This window comes from Metopolophium dirhodum, chromosome 2, assembly GCF_019925205.1.
Source record: "Metopolophium dirhodum isolate CAU chromosome 2, ASM1992520v1, whole genome shotgun sequence".
Taxonomy (NCBI): Eukaryota; Metazoa; Arthropoda; class Insecta; order Hemiptera; family Aphididae; genus Metopolophium; species Metopolophium dirhodum.
In genome coordinates this window covers 7643309-7669155 of record NC_083561.1, presented here as the reverse complement: position 1 = coordinate 7669155, position 25847 = coordinate 7643309, and the positions used below count along the sequence as shown (strand labels likewise).

The following is a 25847-nucleotide window of genomic DNA, read 5'->3' as shown; positions in this document are numbered from 1 at the left end:
ACTAAAATAGAACAATAATAGTTATTTGTAAATATAGACTATATATTTTAATCAATGTTATTGTTTAAGGAGTAAAACAATTAAATAGTGTATTTAACATAAAATAAAACAAACACATTATTTAATTTTAATGTATACCTTAAGTTTATCAGAAATAGAATCAAAGAACAATATGTGTAATTAATTATTACTAATGTAATATCTACATATTCAATCTTTTACATACTTCTACAATAAGCAATAATAACTATATGTTAAGTGGCATTTACATATTTTAATGTTTTCTGTATAACAAATCACATAAATTAGCATCATACACAGTTATTCAATAAAAATAAAATTTAAAACAAAATTATTTTACGTTATAAATTCAAAAAAAAAATCAAAATGACTTGTAAAACAATAATTTTTTTTATGTATTATACCTTAGTGATATTAACAAGGGACATTCATATATATAATATATAATGAGTTGGTTCAAAAATAAAATACATAAAAAAGTTTTGAAATTTATCAACATCACATATTTGTAACTCAGTCTTTGCCGGGTCAAAAATTTACATTATCATCATCATTCGTCATCAAAAAGTATGCATTAATAATAATGTGATTAAAAAATAATATATCCTAATAATAACCACACTTATTAAAAATTGAGCTTCTAAACATAAATAAATCCATAAAAACTTAAATACTAACATAAAATAGGTTTATAAAAAGAAGAAAATATATTATTTTCAGTGTTCATAAAACTATGAATGATTATTTGAAATAAATGCTCAAAAAAAAAAGGTTTTTAAATTAAGTGGGAAGAAAATAAATTCTATGATGTTTTATTTTCTGTTAAATCACAGATTAGCTTATAATAAGTGTATAAAGTTATTATTTATCATCTCTATAGTTAGAGAGTCTTCTAGATGATAATAATGGCGATTGGGAAGGAGACCCGTGGGCTTCTTCCATGTCTTCATAATTCTTGTCTCTTCCATAATCCAATCGTATTTGAACTGGATTTGCAATATCAGGCATGTCATTTTTAGATTTTGATTCTTCAATTTGAATGTTGACGTTTTTGTTGTCAAATTCCTTTTCGTTAGGAACCGTTTCGTTTTGTCCGAATTTGATTACTATTTCTGCTGTTTTAATTTGTAATTTTAAAAAAGATGGGTCTGACTGGTTGCTTTGACATACAGCTGCCTGGTTACATTCACCTTCAGGATTTTCCCCTTGAGTTTTTCCTATCTGTATATGCCACGAGGTTCCAGTGTCACTTGAAATTGGTTTTTCAATATCTTCTTGTTCTCGATTGTCAACCTCTTGAAATCTAATGGGATTATCTTCATTATTAAAAAATATATGAACATTACGTACACCTTTGAGATCAATACTGGTTTCATCATTTTGTTCAATAGGTGGTTTAAAAGGCACAATTGATGTAGCCGCATTAGTTTCAACTGAACTACTCTCAGCAACATCAATGAGTATAGTTTGATTTTTTCGAGGTTTTTCTGGGGCATTTTGTACATATATTACCCTAAAACATAATTAAGAAGTAAATAAATTAGAAAACCTTTTAGTTAGCTTATAAGTTACCTATTGTATGCTTTCCACCTTTGGCAAAGCATAAAATATGACTTGCACTGTATGTACATGAAAACAACACCACCTGTAAAGCCGATACCCACAACAATAAGTTTTGTCCAAAATGGCCAATCCAACTGCCCACGTTCAACTTCTTCCAATGTCCGATCCATAAGTACATAGAGTGACCAACAAACACATGTCATGGCAATTATATGAAACAACATTGCGCACACCAACTTTTTACGCTCCATTCCAGACATTTCTAAATGCTCCCACTAAAAATCCAAGTTTTATAGATACACATTGTCTTAAATTAATTAAACAGTTAATAATAAAATAAATTTACTTGACTAAATGGTTTGGTTTTGGTTTGCATAATGAACTGAAATTTACATAGTTCACAACATCGTATATTTGATGATTTAATCCATTGTTGTAAACACACTTGATGCACAAATCGTAATGAACCAGCACAATAACATGGTGCTATTAAGGGTGTGTCAATATCACCCTCACAGTGACATATTCTAAACAATACATAATCAAAATATGAGCATAGATTGTAATTGTTTTTCTTAATCAATTTATATTTAAAGTTTTTATTTTCATGCAATCTTGGATGTATATTTTATTTTAAATGTTATGATTATTCTATGTTATTATCATTGTGTTTGATATTTATATATTTATACGGTATCAATTATACCACATTAATGTTGAGCTGCATAAACAATTGATTGATTTAATGGTTCACTAAAATGTAATTGGACCAATCATATATTTTATTAGCATATTTATCATATATATTAGTTATTAATTGATATATATGGTTAACACTAATTTAGGATGCACAGAAAAATTAAGCAATCCCTACTTGCTTTTAAATATTATTTTTTTTTTTTTTGAAAAAGGTAGATTGTATAAATTATTAGTATTTTTTTCAAATTCAGTTTACTTTTAAAAATTATACCTGCAAATGTCAAAATTCATAGAAGAAAAACTTGTGTTCCTAGAAAATCCTTCATCATTCTTCATCTTCTGAAAAATAAATAAATTAAAGGATTTAACTATATGGATAAAAACAAAAGGGTATAAATTTAAGTTATTAGAAAATAATTAAATGAGCTATAATTTATGACCATTAAATATTTTAAAATATACATCTGAAACGTACAAAGACAAACCTATATAATATACAGTAGGTATCTGTTTTATTTATAGTAAAATAGATATTATTGTACACATCGGTGGTCAATAGTATAAAAATGTATTAATATGATAGACATCATATTATCACAAATAGGTATCTTTTGAATAATAATAAGCGCCTTTATGCAAATTAAAATTTTAAACACTTTAAAAAACAAAAAAAAAATATCAAATACATTTAAATACATTCATAAAGTAACTTACAAGTGTAATTCGTTGAAAAACAAGTCATAAGTATTTTAAATATAATAATCACATTTTTCCATAAATAGTGGAAAACTTTAAATTTTGTGGAATGGTATTTAAATTTGTTTTAATAACTTGACCTAGGGCTGACGGTATTTTCGGTATACCGGTATTTTAAAATTATTTTGGTAAACGGTATACCTAAAAAACCGAACTGTTTCGACCGAAACTGAAATGATTCGGTATACCTACATATCGATATAGTACGGTATACCGAAATAATAAATTAAATTTAACTAGTATCGATATTTTTTACTTTAATTGTTTCACATTATATACTATAATATATAATATTATAATCTATAATATTGCCATTGATACTAGAAAACAGCACTAAAACCGTTCATTTGGTTTTTTACGGTATACCGAAAATACCGTCAGCCCTAACCGTACCATTTGGGTATTTAGGTCTACCGAATCATTTTGGTTTCGGTATACCGTTGAAATCAATACCGTAATACCGAAAATTATTTTCAATACCGTCAGCCCTAACTTGACCCAATAATGGTATATTACTCATAGGAATTAACTTAAAATCGTAAAATATATTTAAAAACTAATTAATAAAAATCTATGTATACTATTGGTAAAAATAATAAAAAATATTATATCACAGATAACCTTTGTTTCCAATTCATGAAAAAAATGAAGTCATTAGCTACATTATAAAATTTAGAAATATAAGAATAATGTACCCCCCGCAAAAAAATAAACGGCCAGTCACGACAGCCAAATATTTAACCTATCAATCCTAATTGATTCCCACCACAGTACATAAAGAATATATTTGCTGGCTGACCATTTTAGGTATGTAGTACGTGCTCCAGTATTCTTATCTATCTCGATGCATTATAAATATGTAGGTTGGATGAATTATGCAAGTTCCCTTAATTAAATGAAGAATTATTAACAATATTTAATGAAATACTGACCTAACATTTTTTAGAATAATATATTGCTAACCTAATTTATTGGTAATTATTTTTTACATTATATGCAGCTCCAAAGTTATCTTTACAGTTAATATAAAATAATAATCCAATAAAAATGCAATTGGTGTTAAAAAAAACTTTATTGTGAAAAGCAATAGATTATTTAGGATATAAAAGAAATACCATTGCACATTATAGTGCTATTATATATACTATTATATATTATATATACTATTGACTAATATTATACAACAAATAATTATTAAACAAATATGTTATGTTATTGTTGATAAATAAATCATATTAAGTACATCATAAAGATAATCAGTGATCAATAAACACTTAATTAATTAATAAATATTATCAATATCATTATTGTGTATACAAAATTTTATTATGTATTATAAGTTTTTTTAATAAAATTGTATGCATGTAATGATACATTTTATGTATTTAATTTATAATGCTCATAAAGTGCTTAGGTAATTATTATTAAAAATTTAAAAATAAGGTTAAAAATCAACAACAGGAAATTCTGTACAATTATATTTATGCATGAGTATTAAACTTTTTTTTTATACAAATTCAAGTAGTATTCATCTACTTAATTTATTACCTAAATAAATATGTGTCAAATGTTATGAGTTTATGATTATTATAACTAAATTAGTTTAGTTATAACTAAAGACCAGATTTATATGTTTTTACATATCGTTACTGGGTCTATGCAGTCTTATGAGAAGGCCTGGGATTTTGATGCAAAGGCATCTTTTTTTCTGATGTTTTGAAACGTTGATCCGTAAGTATAAAAAGTGTTTTTGATTATCTTTTTTAAGTATTTTTTATTTTGCATTTTTTGACAAAATTAACCTTAAATTCATTTTTAGACGTTTATAGTGCATTTTCTTAGTTTTTAAAGCATTTTTCACAATTTCTTCATAAAATGAATGAAAATTGTTGCAATTCACAAGAAACTTTCAGCAAACTGCCAACGGTACGAATAATAAATTATATATAGCATCATATATTCATATATTTCATCATAGCTAGGGTTATCCCCGAAAATTATCACGGTTATATACCTATTATAATTATAATTTTTATTACACCATACATACATACGTCATAGGTACAAGTTATCGTCAATAACAATTTTATCAAAAATTTTTAGCAAAAATCAGTTATATTAAAATTATTATTTTAGAATGAATGATTAAGAAAACAGAAGCATAAAAAAACTAAACAAGTAACAACGAACAATAAACTATTAAAAAAAAAATCAAAAAAAATACATTACTGTAATATAATTTTAAATTTATTTTCCAATTTTTAAGCTATAATAAATATAATTTAAATACATTTTTAAGTACGATTTGTTCAATTCTGAATGTGTCGAAAAAAGTTTTATTTTTGCATATTTGAGAATTTTTCACTGGTTAGAGAATATTTAACCCATTTAGCATGTTTTGGAATAATTCGGAATTGTGAGAAAAAATTTGTATTTTATTTCTAATTTTAATATCAGGGTACCCAGAAATTTTTTTTTGAACATTACAATTTTATTTTTATAATTTTCTAACTCTTACTAAAGTGTAATAGTATTCCATTAGAATACACAATTTTTAGTACCTAATTAATACCTCACTATTAAAATAATGTTGAAAATAAAAATTTAAAAATGCATATTAAAGCAAATAATATGTTTATTGATTAATTTTGCATATTTTTTAAATTTTTAAGTGAATATAATGAGAATATTTGAAGGTTTTTTAGAGAATATTAGCATCATATTTTAGGTATTTTAAGAGAATATAAATCTGTTTTTTATACTATTTATACCTACTGTATATCAAAACGTCTATTTCATTCTGATATAATTAAACACCAACTTTTTTTTTTTATTGACTATTGTTATTGTTTTATAACATGTTATTTTATTTATATCAATTTGGAAAATTTTGGAAGATAATATTCTTTTTTTTATACTTTTGTGCATAGGTTTCTTATATAAGTTATATAGCTAATTTATATTAATGTAATTTGATTCAGCAAACAAAAATGTTTTTTAAATAGGTACACCTATATTCAAATGCCATGTGAATAGACAGGATGATTTTATAAGCTTATAAACATTTTTTTTTTTATTTAGAAAGAAACAATTTTATATGAATATTCTTATCTTTGTAATTTTTAACTTTTTTTAACTTTTTTAAATAGCAATTCATAAATTGAGATACAATATTTTAATATTTATACATTGGATCAATACATAGTTTATTAGGTAGATATTTAAAATCATCTCAAGTTTAGATAAGAGGAGTGGACTGAAAGAGTAATACTGCAAAGTTTACTACTTCCCACATTAACATATTATTAATAATTAATAACTAGGTAGAGATTCAAATAGTTCAATAATACATTTTTATATAATATCAACTTTTCACTAAAACTGCTTTGTTTCAGAATAAGTACTAATAAAATTCAGAAATAATTTACAATGAAAAAGTATATTATATTAAAAATCACTGATAAAAAAAATTGAAAAATGTATTGTATTATTATATACCTACATAGGTTCTTCATATTATAAAGAACATTTTAAAACAAAAATGCATTAAAAATGTAACTACTTATGTTAAAATATATTTAAATCTAATAGTAAATAATAGCATATATTCTTGTACCTAGATGTGAAAAACTATGGATCTCATTAATAACTAATAATTTCTAGAGATGATTTTTTTTGAAATTCACATTTTTTCATCTTTAATATTCTATTACTGACACTGTTCATCACAGAAATGTGGCTTTCAATTTGTAACTTTAACTAAATAAGCACCAACTTTTTTAATTTATTTATTTATTTTCAGAAATATAATTGTAGATAGATGATAAATTTCCAGAGAAAAAATGTTTATAAATAAGGATAAAAAACTTTTATGTAAATTAAACAAAAACAATTTTGGTTACAAACTTAATATTTTTATATTTAAAATTAAGTTGTTATTATAATGTAGGTAGTAGGTACAGTCAATTTTCTTTTAGGTCACTGAGGTTACAAACGCAAATAAATAATCTAAAGTGTAGGTAATATATTATAAAGAATGATAAGGTTGTTTCATAGATTTGTTATTATTTTTTTGACATTCAGTTAGTACTTATTACAAATCTCAGTTTATTAACCTTCAGTTCTTGATAAAAAAAAACTTATCTGTTATGATAAATAATGCTAGAATTTGTATATTGTCTGGGTTTATATTAAAAAGGGATAAGGAGATTAAAAATGAAAATTATAATACTGTCAAAGTGATTAATTACAAATGTATGTATCAATGTTCTTAAATAATAAATATGCTAATAACTTCTACCTTAATAACCATTGTAAAAAATAAAAACTATGTAAAATACCAACATAATAATTTTATGGCTCTCACACATAGGTACTCAAAAAATAAATATTAATAACTTTTTATTGTATGAACTTCACTAAACTGAAAATGGAATTTAAATGGATAAAAGAAATGTCTATTTGTATGAACCAACAGACAATAAATATAATTTATTAGAAGTTTAAAATAATTTCAATATTTATATGGAGTTCTTTTTATTATGTTTATTTTAGCCTTAATTATAATATTATATTAAAAAAATGATCTTACAAAAACCATATCCCCCCTCCCCATACAAAATTCTTGGCTACGTCATTGATTATGTATACCATAGTATGACTGATTTATATACTGTCGTTATTTAAAACATTACGGCATTCTTATTTTGTTATTCATAAAAAAAAAACATAAAACCCTGACCCTGGCCGCGTTCGCTACCCCCAGCGACCATGGCTAGGCCGACACTATGCACAACATCAGTGTTAACACTATTAAGAGTATTAACCAATAAGTAAATACATAAAGTCACTATAAAATTTAACTAAGATTAAAATCATTGACAGTATTCAGTTATTAATTGTCAGTAGGGCTAAGGATGCGATAACCTTAAAAGGCTTCCCTACATTTTTACATTTTTAAAATGCATAATTTACCATATTTTAATTAAAAATAAAACATAATCAACCTTAATCTTGTCATTACCAATTTCCAGAAATCTTTTTGGAAAAAAATGGTACACTTATAAACTATTGTTAAGCTTGGAATATATTTCAAAGGCGCTTTTGCTACTTAGTGATTTGTATAGAGCAGGGATAGCCAAATGGTCTATCTTGGACGATTTATAAGTCCTCTCCTTGCTAGAATTTATTAATTGTTGTTATACATTTGTCATTTAGTAGACACAGTTATTAAATACATATTTTGTATTAACATGTTAGTGTTAAATGGCATTTTATCACATGAAAGTTATAAAAGCTGAATATTTACCGAGCCATACTTTCTGACGATCATTTAGAGCATCGTCTTTGTTTCGCAGTTATAGCGACTATTACCGAGATTATAATTAACTGGCTATGATATACAATAACACGCTTCTACATTAACAATATAATGTTGATACATTTTTAAATTATTTAGAAATTTAATGCGAAATACTCATGATAACTTTACATTTTTATTTTATTATTTATATAAAATAATTTTTTTACATTAGTTGATCCTAAAAGAAAAAATATACCCTCAGTAGATTTTAATCAAAAAAGTTTGGCCATCCCTGGTATATAGGGAGACGGATAAATTTAAATTCAAATTTTAAATAAACTACTTTTGTGCTTTTAAAATATAAGTCTTAATGTTATCTTTGAACAGTGAAATAGGAAAATTCTTATAAAGTCAACAATTTATAAAAATAATTACCTTATAAATTACCTATGAAGGTACCTATTTTAATATTAATAACAAGTTTACATAAATTAAACGTCCTTACAGTATTCAATAATGTTTAATATTGATTGTCTTAGAATATTATATTATTTTGTTCTTAAATGTTAAATAGAAATGAACTAATTAATAAATTAACTTAACTTGGACACTAGGTGTCCAGAACTCACATATAAACCAACAATGCTGTCTATAGGTACTCCATTCCAAAAGAAAATACTCAAACTTCCAAATGATTTCATCCAGTACTTCACATTTCTCACTGGTGATTAGGCCACAATAATAAATTGAACAAGTTTGTAGGTACTGTTGTCTTTGGGGAAGCATTAACATTTTACATTGAGCAAGGCAGGGACATAGGGTAAATCTTTGAGCATAAGTCTTAGTGTTGTCATAAGTAGTTGTCTGTCATGATGAGAAGAAAGTGGGTAGGTATTTTTTTTTAGAATAGAGTTCACACGTATAATTAGGCTTAAAGGTTGAACGCATAATATTTGTATATGCTTCATAGTTCATAATATACTTGTTATTAAAAGGACCAGACTAAAAATAAAATGCTTACTGGGTACTGTGAAACGACTTGCACATCTGTAGGGTCAGATATGGGTAATTTTTCTTGCATGACTGAGACGTTTATTCATAGGTCTCCAATTGATTATTGACTACTGAAAAAACAACAATTTGTTGAACAGTATAATAATAATGAGAAAGAAGAATGTAAAAGCTACATAACGAATAGTTCCTTCTCGAGTAGAATAAAAATTAACAACAATAATAGTGGTAATAATTGTAAATTATAATGATGAATGATGATGGGCAATACATTAGTACTGATAAATATTAGCAATATTAAATACCACCACTACAACAATGTATATAATAGGTACAAAGACCGATGTCAAAAAGCGTTGCGCACGTCAGTCAGAAAAAAAACATTAAATAACGATCAATGGAGTACATGGGTCATGGGTACATACCCGAGTGCACTGGCCCAGATGCAGCAAGTCGCAGACACGACGTTCTGTCCGGACGACGACCGCAACGTCACGAAGATCGCAATGCTCATGTCGCCGTCTGCCGACAGGTTCGACGTATTCTGTCCGCGCGCTCGAGCGTGTGTCGTGTCTGTGGCTACTGGCCACTGAGGAACAAGGTTCGTGGCGCGCAAAACACACTACACTGTTCACACGCTTCACGCAGTACTGCCGTCTGCCACACAAAGAAATCGTATACCGAACAAAAAAACGAGGAATTAATGTTGGAACAAAAGCAGCGGAAAGACGGCACTACGGCAGCGAGAGCGGCCGAGCAAGCGCGACTGAGCAATGAGCGGCAGTCGCGTCGCAACTCGCAAGGTGTTGCGGGCCGGGGCTGCGGCACCGTACCAACCATAGAAAAGAGATAAACCAACCATCTTGTAATAGTAAGTTTACGTCACTGCGCCGAGTTCTTATCATCAATACTCCAATAAATATTAAATTATAAAAACCCACAGATATATTATAGTATTATATTATAGATCTGTGTAAAAACTAAAAACACAAATATAAGCAATACAATTTATAGTCATAAATAATACATGATGTAATATCTATATTTATAATACATAGTACATACATAGAGTGATATTACTCTATGAATACATATAATGTACTATCCACGGTCTTGTCCGTAGTATTATCCATTTACCCATGAAGCCTAAATTGTACTAGGTATTATCTATATCTATATCTGTGCCACGATTATAGAATAGATAGATTAATAGATTATAGATTCGGAGTAATACCATTGATTATACATACTATGTAGTATGTACCATAGGCGCAATTTGGACAATTGATTTGGGGGGCTAAATTTATAAAATCAATACAGACCCGCATAATTTTTTTATTAGGTGAATTAAAGAATGTATATATTATTTAGAAACTCAGGGAGGCTTAAATAAAATTAGGAGGGGCTAAGCCCCCCAGACCCCCCAAATTGCAAGTTATAGTTATAGTTTATAGGTCTATGGTACTATGTATAATCAAAGGTAATACCCTTAAATCATATGATCTAAGGTAATATCACAGAACAACGTTCTGTGATACTTTATGAGCCCGATAGTCATGGACTACTAAGATATAATGGACTGGAAACGAGCAGCTTATCACGGCTACGAATGTATGTACAAGAGGCAAAGTGCGGGGAGTCACTATGTGTTCCTGGAGTTCACAGCGCCCTCTGCATTCAACACGGACTAAGATACAAATTGTGTAGCCAAGTAAAACCACCGGTAGCGCTGAAAACTTCAAGAACAGTATTCTTATCAGCTAAGTGACACCTTTTCGTGGCCGTCCCCCAATCCCCGCCGACCAGGTTGTTTCCAGTCCATTTTGTCGTAGTCCGTGTCATGGACTGTTCACGCATAGATAACAAAATTATTATCTATGATTGTGCAAGATTTATGATCTAGACATGTATAAAATATCTAAAACAATATTCTTTCATAATATGTCTGTCGTCTATGAATACAGAACGCAGTTAAAATAGAATCTAGTATCTTCCAGAAAGTTTAATATAAAAATAATAAATATGTCTATGCATGTGACGAAATAATTATAAACGCGCAATACGGCAATCAACAATTATTTACTCGCGCCATCTAGTATTCAAAGCTAATAACTATTATCAACTACTATTGTATATTTGTATTAATCTTAGATCATATAAAATGGTGCTATAAGATGGAGCTATGTATGTATTTCTCGTATACCGTCATACCGAGCTGTGTCCAATATAACCCCCCCCCCCCTCCCCCACTACACTTTTAATTTCAAGGTACAACGAGTTATTACGCATGTGTTTCGCCAACAATCACTATAAAATAACAAATAAGTGTGGTGTTATGTTGGACAGTTGGACACAGCAAATGATTAAAGTAGCTCCATCCATTGTATAATATGATCTAAGGTATTAATTGTATTATTATGTAATCGTAATTAGCACGATAAAAGATACACCTTACAACCTACCCTATATCTTTAGTCGTGATAATTAGTTAATAGTTATTATAGATTCGGTGAATTGTAGCATGTCCACGATTTAAGATATATCTTAAATCGTGAGCATGTCTAATGAGTAATGACAATGGTCAATGGCTATAAGTCAAACCGGTTATTGAAGGGATAGTGTAGTTCGGAGAGTACAAAATTACGAATTACACAGACCAATGTTCATTTACTTCCAACTCATTGACATGACCCATATTTACTGCAATATAAAATGCCTAGTTTTTACTCCTTAGAATGGATTACGCTCCAGCCCCCAATATAATCATGAATACCATGTGTCCATGTGCAGTGTGCACTCCACATTTAGGTTACCTATATACAAATATTAAATTATAAAATGTACACTATAATGAAAATGCGTTATGTATTTAGTTAGAAAGGGGCTTTTTTTTCCTATAGGTGGGGCTTTTTTTACCGTATTTTGATATCAGGGCTTTTTTTTCCGAATACCCTCCAATCACAAGTCACAATGTTGACTTGTTTTTGAATGACCATCTTCAATGTTAACATAGTGTGTCTATGCAAAAATATACTAACATTTCTCTTCTATACCAGAAGGGCATAGGCAAGATGCACCACAGCATTCCTATTAGTAGCATTTACCTATTATGAGTATAGAGTTTTAAAATATAATATATTGTCATTGTTTTGCTATTATATTATTTATAAGTTTATTAATAGTTAACTTACTTCTAATATTACCAGATATGGATCTAGTTTAACAGAATTTGTCGTATGACATTACAACTAATTAGACAAATGTTTTCTGAAGCAATTTCTTTAATAGCATAGTAATAATAATAATAGCATTTTGATTCTGAGATTCTGAGCGGAGACGGTTTGTCAGTCTGGGTATTTTATATTATTATTATTTATTATAGCCTGTAAATTGAATTAATATTATAATATTACTAGCTGAACCCGTGCACTTCGTTGCCCGTAAAAATCGCAACTCTTAAAAAAATTATGATTGTTCGACTCCTTTTGGGTGTAACTTGCTGCAGTAAGTGCAACTCAGCCACATTGGTAGGCAATGTTCAATAATTTGATTTGATGCAAGCTTGTACCCGATCTGTCCGAATAACTAATGGCAACCAATAATAAATAAATACTAATTTTTACTGTAGGTTGTAACCAATAGCAACTAATTATTAAGTAAATAAAACTAAAATTTACAATTTCCATCGTGAACCTCAAGGACCAAGGTTCCAGTTTGAGCACCTCTTTAAAATGTGAATTTCGGCAAATCCTTTCTTATTGCTCGTCAATGGCGGAAATCGAGGTGAGGGGGCTTAGCCCCACCAAAGACCGTAGAGCCCCCTAATTTTTTATGTTTGTAGGATCGAATCCCCCCCGCTCAAATTGATGTTAATAATATTAACCACCCCCTGCAATTTTAATGGATTTCCGCCTATGTTGCATGATGAAAGTATTAGAGGAACCATTATTCAAAATTTCAAGTTCGCACGTTGAGTAGTTTTTGATAATTTAAGATACAGCGATCAGTGAGTCAATGGTATTTAGATTTTATATACACACATAGATTATAATATTATTATTTTTATTCGTTTCTATGAAAACATGCTTCAAGCATTTCGAAGATTTTCGACTATTTGTACAAATTTGTATAATTGTTCTTTGTATACCTAATTTGTGCACAAATCACAATTTCAAATTTGTACACCCCCTACCCATCTGTCATGGGTCCACCCCACTTATTAAATCAATGTTTTATGTCACGTACAGAAATAATAGTTAATGTTTTAGTCGAACGTTTAAAGTGTCAACAATTAATATTTTGTTGAAAAACAAAAATATTGCTACAACGGAACAATTTAATTTATGTATGAAATTATGTCAAAAATATATGAAATTCAATGATTCATAGAAAAAATTATTTGGCTTTATACTGAGTAATATTGTATAACATTTCAAACCATGCATATATAAAAATAAAAAAATTGTGAATTTTTAGATACAGTTATTCATTATTTAAATTTATTGAGTTTTGACGTATTTCGGAAGCATTTGTTCTTCAAACGCAAATAAAATATTGTGGATAAGTAAAAAAAATTCAAAAATGTCTGCAAATGTCAATAAATAGCTCAAAATCTGCCGAAATATTTTAGAATTTATATTATGCTGTCTAGTTAATGATAGGTAGTATAGCAATTTGGTGGAAAGTTCAAGTCTCTACAATTTCTTACTTTTGAATTAGGTACGTACCTATCAATAACAAAAACTTAAAATATTTTAATTCTGGATATGCGTAAAAATGTCTATATTCTTGCTTTAGATTCCGACCTTATTTAATGAATGTATTTATTGATTTCAAAATGATGTGATTTTTGTGTATAGTAGTCAAAATAGTTCTTCAATTTTCAATTTTAGTATTTTTTTTTTGGTGGGAAAGTAAATCTAGTTGATACTTTTATATGAGGTCAAAATTGAAAATTCCTATAGTGGTCTTTAAAAGCGTCGTGAAAAACAAAACAAAAAAAGCGGGAAAGAGAGTAACGCTCTGCTGTACATTGATTATAGATCATAGATGTGTTAAATTTGAATTCAATGTTATACCTATACGGCTATATCCTCGGCTGTACATCTATATACAAACAAAGGGCATCCGCAGGAATTTGTCAAGGAGAGGGCAAAATATTTTCCTTTTTACTTATTTGTCTTGCTAACCTATTAGTTATAAAGTATTTTTGTGACATGTTTTCTTTCATATAAAGACAAGGAATGTAAAAATATTTATGAATTACCTATACGTATTAGATAGTTAGTTAAAACACTTACAGCATTATTTTTAATTAATTGTTATGTAATTTTAAATTATCAAATACATTTTTTTTGATAAATAAAATGTTACCGTTGATTTTATAATTTTAGGTACCTAATTTATAAAATGAAATATGTCTTGCTAATTCAGTCATTGAATATCACAAACTTTAAAAAGTTGAACCTATTGTAGGTATGCCATCTATGAAACATTTAATTTTTTTTATCAAAAAAGTAAAAACTTGGTAGACACTTCCCCCACTACATCTCATAATCTATAAAAGCAACGTTCTTAGTTCTGACGTAATCGTTATCAAGCGAAATAAAAGTCACTCTGTAAATAAAAAAAAAATTTTTTTATTTTTAATTTAAAAAAAGTTTATTTTGCGATATTTTATATTACAATGATAATGATTGAGGTTGGGAAAAATATATGCATTTCAGGCGCGGCTTTAGAGACTTACCAAGGAGGGGAAAATTTTTTTTAGCTAACCCTAAATTAGTGAGGGGGCTTAGAAAGTACCCTAACCTGGGATGCAAGTTTATTAATAAATAAACTCATATACAGTTATACTTTTACGGTTAAATACACTGTGGTCTGTTGGCTTAAAAAATATTATTTTTAGTATACTCGGGGTTTTTCGTGTTACGTCGCAATGTCGTTATGCTTATGCCATCGTCATGATACGTCGATAATCTATATACGTTAACCGTCCGTCAACAAAATAATATTTAACATGTTACAAATTACAATTTTATGTTATGACTTATGATTATTGACCAATATGTTCACATATAATAATGTTCACAAGGAGAAATATAAAATATAATATGTATTAAGAAATTTATGATTTTTGAAAGCCTGGGGTGGCCAAGCCCCTAGTGTCCCCCCCCACCCTTGGAGCTGCGCCTGATGCATTTTGCATTGTTTTTCAAATCTAGCTATGCAATGCTCGTCTTATAATCTACCTACATTGAATTTTTTGACAATTTTAAATTTAAGGTCTTTTTGCATTTAAAGATTTTTGGGGAATTTTTAAGTTTTTTCTAAATTTAAATTTTAAATGTCTGTCAGCCTATAATATTATTAAGTGGGTATATTAAATTATACTTTATGGTATTATACTATTATAATTTATAGTGATTAAAGTAATTTATTTTACTACCTATTCAATATTAAAATTTTTTTATTATAACATAATTTTATGACATTTTTTGAATAGTTTTTACATATTGCTGTTATAGCCTATATAGGTGCCTATGTTATCACCTATGTAGTATGTCGGTATGTGTATTCATATACATTTAAGAAAAAATAATATTTTGTTTGTCTCATTTTAACATTGTTAAATGTAACCCTGTATTATTTATATTTGTTTTATTAATGTATTAATTAAATAATTATTAACAAAATGTAATGATTTTTAATTTGACTGTTTTTAAATTAATTATTGGTCCCGTAGGTCGCGCATTAAATAGTCTAAAGACTAAATGAATACCCTATTGTCGATAAAAATGTTCCGCTCAGTCAAAAAATTTGAATATTTAAAACAACATTCCTCGTAAGTTGTTAGTTGTGCAATTTAAAAAATAGTTGAGTGTAAATTCACAATAATTTGTTATGATCATCTGAAATAAGAATTTCGACTAAATTTATCAAAATTAGCAAATTATTTTGATTTAGAAATTTGTAAAATTTTTCTTTTTTGTATATAAGATTTGAAAATGTATCAAGATTCCTCATAAATATGTCTACCTTAAACCAAGAAAAATTCATTGAAAAATATTCAAAGAATTAATTTTTTATGAGTAGATTGAGTGAAGTTTTACGGCATTGGATATTATTCATAGGTCATAAATTAACGATTTCTCATAAAATGGATTTTCTCATTTTGTTGTAATTCAAAAGCAAGTAACCGTAGATCCTTGAAATTTTCACCAATTACTTTTGAAAGCCGATAAAATTACCACAGAGTTCTATACAATACATATGACTATACTAATGACTCGTCTTGGCATGACAGAGCCGGCAACGCCGCGACTAAACCAAAACAAACCGCAAACCGGCAATGTTGCGGGCATGATAATACAGGGTTGTGGCGCGCCGGTGAATCAGTGTCCCGTGATAAATTCAATTTCGATATCTAATGTAAAAATTTGAAATACCAAAATCAAACTATAGTGTTTCAGAAAATCCATTTTGGAAAGAAAGATGACCGTTAATCTGGTCCAGGAGTTCGAATACACGAGCAAGTTCATTTCTTGCGTGTCCGTCAACAATTCGTTCGTCTTCTCGACGGATAATGGTCTGTTGATCGTTGTACGTATATCGCAGCATTCTATTATATAGTATAGTTTCGATACCGACGCATTGGGTTTATCTTACAAATAACGCTATTTTTATAGGACATCCAATCGGACCTGTTCAGGCCGTCTGTGGACTACAAGGTATTCAGGACGTCAATCCCATTCTCAAAAGAGAAACCGTTTGAAGATAAAAATTTTAATGAAATACGTTTCCAAACACCAGTGGTGTGCCAAGAACATAATTTGACAGTATATCCCAACAGTCGGAAGTAAGTAGGTATATGGGTTTGTTTCCAATCTAAGTCGTGTTCAAGTGATCCAGCAAACAAAAATGGTTAGGGTTAATTTCAGAATGATTTATGTGTGAAGTTTTTTAAATTATATAATCTGTTGTAAGCTGTGGATACAAAGAAGTATTAATAAGGTTTAAACAGAGTATAAAAAATGATGCAAGGTTTTAGGATAAATAAACTTTTTGATTTCATTAAAGGTGGCCTTCGAGTAAGCATTTTATATTGAAAAAAAACACACATCATTGTAAATTAACAAGAATATTGTCTGAATATAGTCTATTTTGAGATTTTAATGTACAAACAATTTTTTTTTTATGTTCTATAGAACTTAATTTCTCATAAATTTTAACCCCTATATCAAAATCTTATTTTGTAAATGTATGTTCTTATTTATTTTTAAGGATCAATTTTAGATGTCAATTTAAATATACTAGCGCAAATTTTTTTTAGTAGATCGTTTAATTTCATAGAAATTTCATAGAAATGTGATTTTTATTTTGAGTAATGTTATTTGAAAACTTATGAAGTGTATATGTTTGAAAAATATTAAGCTGTAAACAATGCATCATTATTATTTTTTTAAAAATCCAAATTAAATAAATAGAATATTAAAAAATATTTATTAATATTAAGAGGTAAAATCTTAAATTAATTATAAAGAAACTTTGATAGATTAATTAATTATAATATTTTATTTCAGCTGGCTTGTCATTTATATGGGAAACAACAGCAATATAGTATTTTTAGAAAAAAATAATAATAAATGGATAGAAAAATTAAGTGACATACCACAAAAATGGTTTTTAATAGTATCTAAGAAACCTTGTTTCTCAATAGACAAAAAGTATCTTAGTATTTTTAAAACTGAGAACCGGATACTTTATTATTGCCGTGAAAAAGAAAAGTCGTTACAAATTAAAAGTAAGACTTCATTACAACTACAATTTTAATATTAATACTTAATTTCATTAGGCAATATGTTATAATATACTATAATTATGGTTTGTATTAAATGAATGATATCAATAATTAAATATATAGCATAACATAATATATAATATTATTTTAGATTTGGTGGTATTTGAGTTATACACACATTATAATTAATCTATTGTAACGTAACCAAACGTGCATTTATTAAATCTATTTATTTATTACACTGATTTATTTAAATTTCAGATTTTGTTTTTACTCATACCTTAAAACGTGAAAATGAAACGGAAGTTTATGGAACTATATGTTGTCATTTAAACAATATGTTGACATTTTGGTCAACTTCATCAGAAAAATCATCTTTTTTGAAAGAGTTTGAATTTCATACTGTTTCTATAAAACATATTAAATGGTTTCAGATATCAAGTGAATTATGTATGTATAATATCATGTAAATATAATACATTTTGTATTTTATTGAATTATATGTGAAAAAACAAAAATTATTTAAAAAAAATCTGTTTGATATTCTTTAATCACAATTTTTTTTTAGTTTGGTTAGTAGTTTCCTTGACAAATGGTCAAGTTTATGTTCATGAAATATTGAACTACCCTAATGTGCACTGTACATTTATTTTGTGGCCGGACGAAGACTTTGCCTGTGTGAAAAACATTCGAGTAGAAAGTATTTCAAATGATAAATGTCTCATATTTTTTACAAAAATGTCATTTGTGTTGGTGATATTGTATTCATTATCTGAAAAACTAATTTTATCAACAAAAAAAGAAATGATTCCTAAAACTGCAATTATACCTGGTAATTTAATGTTTTGTTATTATTTAAATAGTGATTATTATGAGTTGTCTGAGTACTGACTATTGTTTAATTGAAAAATGTATTGAGTCAGCCTTAATTTGTCGAATCGAGTTCAAAACTCAAAATTGATTGAGTATTTAAAAATGTTTCGTTCATATTAAAATTGCAAAGTTGCAATCTTCATTACATTGGTATTCTTATAAAAATATCAAGGTTTCAAGATATTCATAGTTTTTACATTTCTTATTCCAATAAAGCAGTCTAGTACATTACGAGCATAAAACAAATGTAATCAAGTCGAGTACTTGAACTCGACTCAAGAATTTTTTTTTTTAAAGTGGAGTTCTTGCTCAACTATATTTATTATAATTATGTTTGTGTTTAGGTTTTACAATTGTATTAGAAAAAAATTTGTTAATACTAGTGACAGATGTTGGCAAATTTGTTTGTGTGTATTTTTCTGCTATAAAATCAGAAGTAACTTATACTTTAAAAATAGTAAATAATAATTTTAGTGAACAAGTACAAAACTATACTTGTACATCAGTAGTATTTTCAAAAAATGAGTGTATATGTGTTCTCACATTTCAGTAAGTCTAAACATTTTTATAATAGAAACGTTTAATTATGTAATAATAAGTAATGTCATATTTTAGGTGCAACATAGCCAAGTATAGTAAAAATGATGGTCATGTTAAAAATAAATTGCTATTTTGTACAATTCCTGAAAACTTAGTGGAACTTGAGAAAAAAATTTTATCAATAAATGATTGTGATTATGATAATGTCATTGATTGTATTGAAACTCTAAGGTACTAAGTTGAAAATATAATTTTTACAATTATAACCTATTAGTATTATTTATCTTAAGTTTATTGTGTGTTTTCAGGATTAATAGAATGGATGACACATTAGATAAAGTGTGTCAGTTAGATAGAAAATCATTAGACAAATTATCCATCCAACATCTTAAGTTTACTTATTGGAATATAGCCTTCAAAATTAAGAAAAATGAACATGATGAAAGTGTTTTACAAGAGTTACAAATGTTACTTCATATGCGTCATATAATTAGTTATTTTTCTAATAAGAAAAAAAAATTTAAAAAGGACGACCAATATTATTGTCGAACAATGCTATCATATTATATGAATAAACTATCAGTAGAATATGTCCAAGTTAAAGTCGATGCTGCTAATTTGATTGGTTCTTTTACTGGTGCTAAACATACTTACTTTTGCAACACATGTAAACGGATTTTGTTATCATTTACAGATTTCAGAATGTTTGTTTGTGAACAAGAACACAAAGAACTTAGATGTCCTGTTACTTTAGGACCACTCGGTATACCAAGTTTAGTGTGTTCTATGTGTTTTAACATGGCTAATGTTAATGCAGGTAAGCATTTAATCTTAAGTTATTTTTAATTTTTTGAAAACAATATAATATTTGTATAAAAAAATAAAATCTATAAAAATTTCATTTGATCAAGATTATGGTTAAAAAATTAAACATATCTAGAGCACCAGGCGCTTGGATAAATATTGGGTAACTGGGTGATAAAGTTGAGTACTCTAGTTTACTTAGAAAAACCTGACAAATTAAAAATTAAAAAGGTGGGTAAGTGGATGTCGCTCTGCTGTACAGTAGGTTACAAGTGGGTCACTGTAATGGATGGTGTTAAATTTGAATTTAATGATAATATCATTGTATAAGAAAAACGATTCTGAGCGAAAACGGTTCAGTCAGCCTATGATATTACCAAGTATATTTGATGATATTATTGTGAATAAAGTAATTTATGTATAACCTATTTACGTGGAACCTTGTTTTACATTTTTAATTCTTATAGCTATAAAATTTGAACATTTTATAAATTTTTAACTACAAAATAATCATTAAATTTTTAATTTGATACATTTTGTCAAAATTCCAACCTTAGCGGCGCTTATTATTAAAAAAATTGTGACTATGTATTTTAAATATTTTCAACTGCCATTTAAGCAATATATCAGGAGCCTTGTATTAAATTTTCGTGCTTTTTTACCCAACAAATAAAATTGTATTGACAATTATAGAAAAAAAAAACCAAAATAATTGAAAACTAATAATGCCCATAAACAGCACAAAAAGAGTCAAAAGTTGATGGTTTATAAAAAATGAGAATATAAATATTCAGTGAAATTTTCATGTATCTACAGTTATTAGTTTTTGATTTACAACAAAATAACAAAACCGATACATGAGTAATCGAGTGAATATCCAATATTGTAAAAATATCAACTTCAAACGCTCATAAAAATTTAATTTGATTTGCTTCTGGACAATTTTTTTTCCGACTTTAAATGTTTATAAAAAAAAATGTGCTTATGTATTTTTAATATTTTTAAAACCGTTATTGTAACTATATATCAGGAGGCTTGCATTAAATTATCACGCTTTTTTACCCAACAAATAACATTTTATTGATATTTACAGAAAAAAAAAAAACTAAAAAAATTGAAAACTAACAATGTCCGTAAACAGCCCAAAAAGAGTCAAAATATTTTCAAAATTTTATGGTGTATAGGAAATGAAAATATAAACATTCAGTGAAATGTTCATATATCTACAGTTATTCGTTTTTGAATAACAATAAAATAACATAACCACTACATGAGAAATCGATTGATGAATATCCAATATTGAAAAAATATGAATTTCAAATACTCATAAAAATTTAATTTGAATTTCTTGTAGACATTTTTTTTGATAAAGGTAGACAAACTTATGAGGAATCTTATATTACATTTTCAAATCTTAGATTTCTAAAGAAAATTTTTTATAAATTTTAAACTCAAAATAATTTGCTAATTTTCGTGATTTTTCCGTATTTTTTCAAGATTTGAGCTTTAAATGCTTATAAAAAACTGACTATGGATTTTTAATTTTTTTTATCTGTCTTTGAAACAATAACCTAGGAGCCTTCTATTAAATTTTCAAGCTTTTTTAACCAACAAATAAATTTTTTTTGATATTTATAAAAAAACTGAAAATGTTTGTAAACAGCTCAAAATATGTCAAAATATTTGGAAAATGTTAAAATGTTATGGTGTATAGAAAATGCTGATATAAACATTCAGTCAACATTTCATGTACCTACGGTCATTTGTTTTAGAGTTGTACCAAAAACCAATTTTCTCAAAAACAGATTTTGCGTAAAAATTCCCGTTCTTCCTTAATTTTTCTTTTGTTTTTCATGTCGCTTTTGAAAACTTCTGAGAAATGTTTACTTTTGACCCCTAAAGTACCAACTAGATTCACTCTCCTATCAGAAAAGTTACTGTTGAAGAAAATCCAAGCATTTTTACTATCCTAAAAGGTGATGACAAAAAAAAAATATTTAAATATTGATTACAACAAAAGTTATTTAATTTGTCAGGTACTCAGGTTTTTCTGTTACAACCTGTACCTATTTTTTTTTTTTTTTGTGTTTTTCCGGCCTTTAAGACCATCCCGCAAAACAAATTTCCCTCCAATTTATTCTATTTTCTGCTATTTCTCTCCAGTTTGCTCCTGGATCAACCTCTTTAACATCTTTAACATCTTTCCTCACACTATCTTCCCATCTTAGGCGTGGTCTACCTAGTGGTCTCTTTCCTTTCGGTTCTTCCCTGATTACTGTGTTAATCATAGCGTCTTTTTTCCTCCAGGCGTGGCCTGCCCACAACAGTCTTCTTTTTTTGATTTCGTTTGAAATACATGGTCTCTGAAACAAGTTCTGTAGTTCTTCATTGGTTCGAATTCTCCACTCTTGCGTTCTTGAGTCGAAACAGGGTCCTTATATACGTCTTAAAATTTTTCTTTCAAATGTGTCTAGTTTTAATTACTCTATTTTTCTTGGTGCCCATGTTTCTGACCCATATAGGACGACAGGACGTATTAATGTCATGTATATTTTTATTTTTAAGTTCAAAGATATTGATCTCGATTTTAGCAGGGTTCCCACACCAAAATAGCAGTTATTGGCCAGTTGCATTCTTTTGGAAATCTCTACTTTTAACTCATTGTCCTGAGTTAAGAGGACACCTAATTATTTAAATGGTGGAACTCTTTGGAATATATGTCCATCTACATTCATACTCTCCCCGTGGCGATACGTCCTGTCTTTTCTGTTTAGTTTCATATGTATAACCTGTACCTATATAATATATATATATATATATCATAATATTATTTAATACAAAAAAAGGATTCATATCAAGATTTCAAAAATTACAAATTCATTTCAACGGGCTCCTGTATAGGTGCAAGGTTCAATTGCTCTCCCTCTCTGTATTCATACTTCAATACTTCATAGTGCATGGCTCTGAATAGTGTAGCCAGGCACCCGGTATTCAACTTTGTCACCGCGCTTTGGGAGCAAATTAATAAGAAAAAATTATTTAGATCTTGTAAATTAAACCTATACCAGTTATTTCAATTAAAGGTATTAATGCAGATCTTACTCAACTTTAGAGGACCATAGTTAATAAACTAGCGAACCAAAATTGATGATTGACTATCAAATTTTTCAGAAAAAAAAGCTTTACCATAATCCAATAAAAAATAGTAGTTGCCATTTGAAAAAATAAAGTTGATTTTGCTATTGGTACACCTGCGTGTTTAAAAATTGTTATAAAAAAATTGCCTGTTAAAAATAAAGTAACGTCTTTTTTCGTTTTAACGAAATTCCATATTATCGATCCATAATCGTTAAAAAACCCCGCGTACAATGACATAAGATACATCTTGTATATTAAACAAAGGATAACATATTTTGTTATTTTGTTATTATTTAAAAATTTAATTGATAGGTAATTGAACTTAAATAAATTATTATGTTTTATAATGTTATACACACACATTTTAAAATGCAATTTTTTCGGCAAAAATTAAAATTTTACCTACCGTACCAATTACCAAAGTTGTTTTTCTCAAAAAAAGTGATTTATTTTTAATTAATTCAGTTTTACATCTTATTATTTCAGAAAATCAAAGTTGCGTTTGGTGTTTTGGAAAATATGTACCTAACAAACTACTATTCTAAGTTCAAGATACCAATGTGAATAACAAAATACACTGCTGATTATTGCATACTTGTACATTTTCATTTTTTTTTTCAAATATTCATTGTAAAATCAATAAATATTACATAGTATTTAGTTTTGTTAGGTATATAATATTATTTTAGATTCTGAGCGGAGCGTGGAAGCTAGTGGTTTTATAATGGTAGGTATTTATTTTTTATTTTTTATTTTTTTTATCTTGTATACAAAATGTTTACAAGGAGTGCTTTAATTTCAACATATTGTATCTTATCTTTTAGCAAATTAGATCAAGATAGTACTTTAGAGAGGACATTTTTCGATTTTCTCAACAATTATTTAATGCCACTGGAAAAACCACCGACAAATAACAAAAAATGTGATTTTAATTTCTAACGCTTTGTTTACCACCATAGAAAGGAATAAAAAGTTAAAATATTATAATATAAATTCAACTTACAGGCTATAATAAATAATAACAATATAAAAGATCCAGACTGACAAACTGTCTCCGCTCAGAATCGTTTTTCTTATACAATGATATTATATCATTGAATTCAAATATAATATAATCCATTAAACATTGACCCACTTGTAACCTACTGTACAGCAGAGCGACATCCACTTACTGGCTTTTTTTTTATAATGTAGTGTAGATAATATAGTTATATTGTAATATAATATTATATACACTATATTATACTTAAAATTATATTAAAACTTATGTTTTCAATCATGATAATTATTTGTTCAGATTTTTAATGAGTACCTATCTAAGTTTTTATGTTTTTAGATTTATATTAGTCACTGTTACAAATTGTTAGTTCTTGGTTAAAAATTGTGGTAGTGTATTATTGCTACATATTTATAGGTATGTTAAATTCAATAATTTAAAAAACATTTTTATACTTCGATCAAGTTACTTTCAAAAACCAACAATCCTCTTGATCACTGGTGAATGATGTTAAATATTTCTGTAAGATGTAGGTGGATAAATTTGAGTGTTACATTGGATATTTGGATATCATCTAGGTATGTTTAGGAATTAGGATGGTTAACTAATATGATAATTTACATCAACTAAGCCGACGCTCAAAATTTGAAGAACTTAGCCAGAACGGTTATAGAATGACAATTCTTTGCTATGCACTACATGAATTATTAGAAACTAGAAGTGAACTGGTTGACATTTGGCAATTTCAGTCTTCAGGTGAAGCTACCCAGCTATGCTAATTTTTTTAGATAATTGTGTTAAGATGCAAGCTTATAATGAATTTTGGCATTCAACCAAAATTAATTTTACTGGGCTATGGTAAAATTGACCAAACTTTTCTTCAAAATTTCCGGAAAACATTTAACGTTAATCCCAATTTTGCGACTTCAGTCCAAGGGTGTGGCGTTTACTTTTAACATTTAATACCGAACACAGATTGAGTTCCGTCATTTATCATGTAAAGAATAAATTCCTCACGCGCGCCTCTATCTTGTTCTTCCTCTTCAGAAATTTGTTTTAGTAGTGCGCTTCACTGTTCTTGTCAATTGCTATTGTCGTATGCCAATAGTAATTATATTGTCTACAACTTCGTGCCAAATCTTCGTCGTTTAGATTAGTTAACATTTCATATTGATTGTTTAGAAGTACAATATTGTCAATATTAGAGTAAAAAACATTATTTGACATGAAATATTAAATTACTTTATATATCTACACTGTTTACGGCTACAAGGTCCTGACACAATATTTTTATATTTTAGACAACTTCGCACAAGAATAAAAAGCTCCTGATGCCTGTTAAT

The 25847-nt window shown here is 27.6% G+C and overlaps 2 protein-coding genes across 7 annotated transcripts; one reads left to right on the top strand and one right to left on the bottom strand.

Annotated features, from left to right (window-relative positions):
- Positions 1-31: 31 nt before the first annotated feature.
- Positions 32-9918, bottom strand: LOC132939042 (uncharacterized). Of its 2 annotated transcripts, none has more exons than XM_061006039.1 (6): positions 9778-9918; positions 9363-9462; positions 2555-2622; positions 1931-2111; positions 1594-1859; positions 32-1534 (listed from the first exon to the last, which is right to left on the bottom strand). In XM_061006039.1, exons 2-6 carry the CDS (start codon positions 9420-9422, stop codon positions 883-885), a joined length of 1227 nt encoding a protein of 408 aa, XP_060862022.1. In that variant the 5' UTR covers positions 9423-9462; positions 9778-9918; the 3' UTR covers positions 32-882. The 2 variants fall into 2 exon arrangements, with proteins under 2 accessions (XP_060862022.1, XP_060862021.1); XM_061006038.1 differs by having other exon boundaries at positions 33-1534; positions 9363-9465.
- Positions 9919-16746: 6828 nt separating this feature from the next.
- Positions 16747-24783, top strand: LOC132939640 (uncharacterized). Of its 5 annotated transcripts, none has more exons than XM_061006920.1 (9): positions 16747-16954; positions 17041-17210; positions 17935-18155; positions 18414-18602; positions 18721-18984; positions 19370-19574; positions 19641-19796; positions 19874-20382; positions 23994-24783. In XM_061006920.1, the coding sequence occupies exons 1-9, from the start codon at positions 16847-16849 to the stop codon at positions 24050-24052; spliced, it is 1881 nt and encodes a 626-aa protein (XP_060862903.1). In that variant the 5' UTR covers positions 16747-16846; the 3' UTR covers positions 24053-24783. The 5 variants fall into 5 exon arrangements, with proteins under 5 accessions (XP_060862903.1, XP_060862902.1, XP_060862904.1 ...); XM_061006919.1 differs by having other exon boundaries at positions 19856-20382; XM_061006921.1 differs by having other exon boundaries at positions 16805-16940; positions 19856-20382.
- The last annotated feature ends 1064 nt before the right edge of the window (positions 24784-25847 follow it).

Coding starts and splice junctions, on each gene's coding strand:
- LOC132939042 (XM_061006039.1), bottom strand. CDS start 9,422: ATGCAAGAAAAATTACCCATATCTGACCCTACAGATGTGCAAGTCGTT. Junction 2,112..2,554: donor ATGAATTTTGACATTTGCAG/GTATAATTTTTA, acceptor TGTATTGTTTAG/AATATGTCACTGTGAGGGTG. Junction 1,535..1,593: donor AGGTGGAAAGCATACAATAG/GTAACTTATAAG, acceptor ATTATGTTTTAG/GGTAATATATGTACAAAATG.
- LOC132939640 (XM_061006919.1), top strand. CDS start 16,847: ATGACCGTTAATCTGGTCCAGGAGTTCGAATACACGAGCAAGTTCATT. Junction 16,955..17,040: donor ATAATGGTCTGTTGATCGTT/GTACGTATATCG, acceptor CTATTTTTATAG/GACATCCAATCGGACCTGTT. Junction 19,797..19,855: donor GATTGTATTGAAACTCTAAG/GTACTAAGTTGA, acceptor ATTTATCTTAAG/TTTATTGTGTGTTTTCAGGA.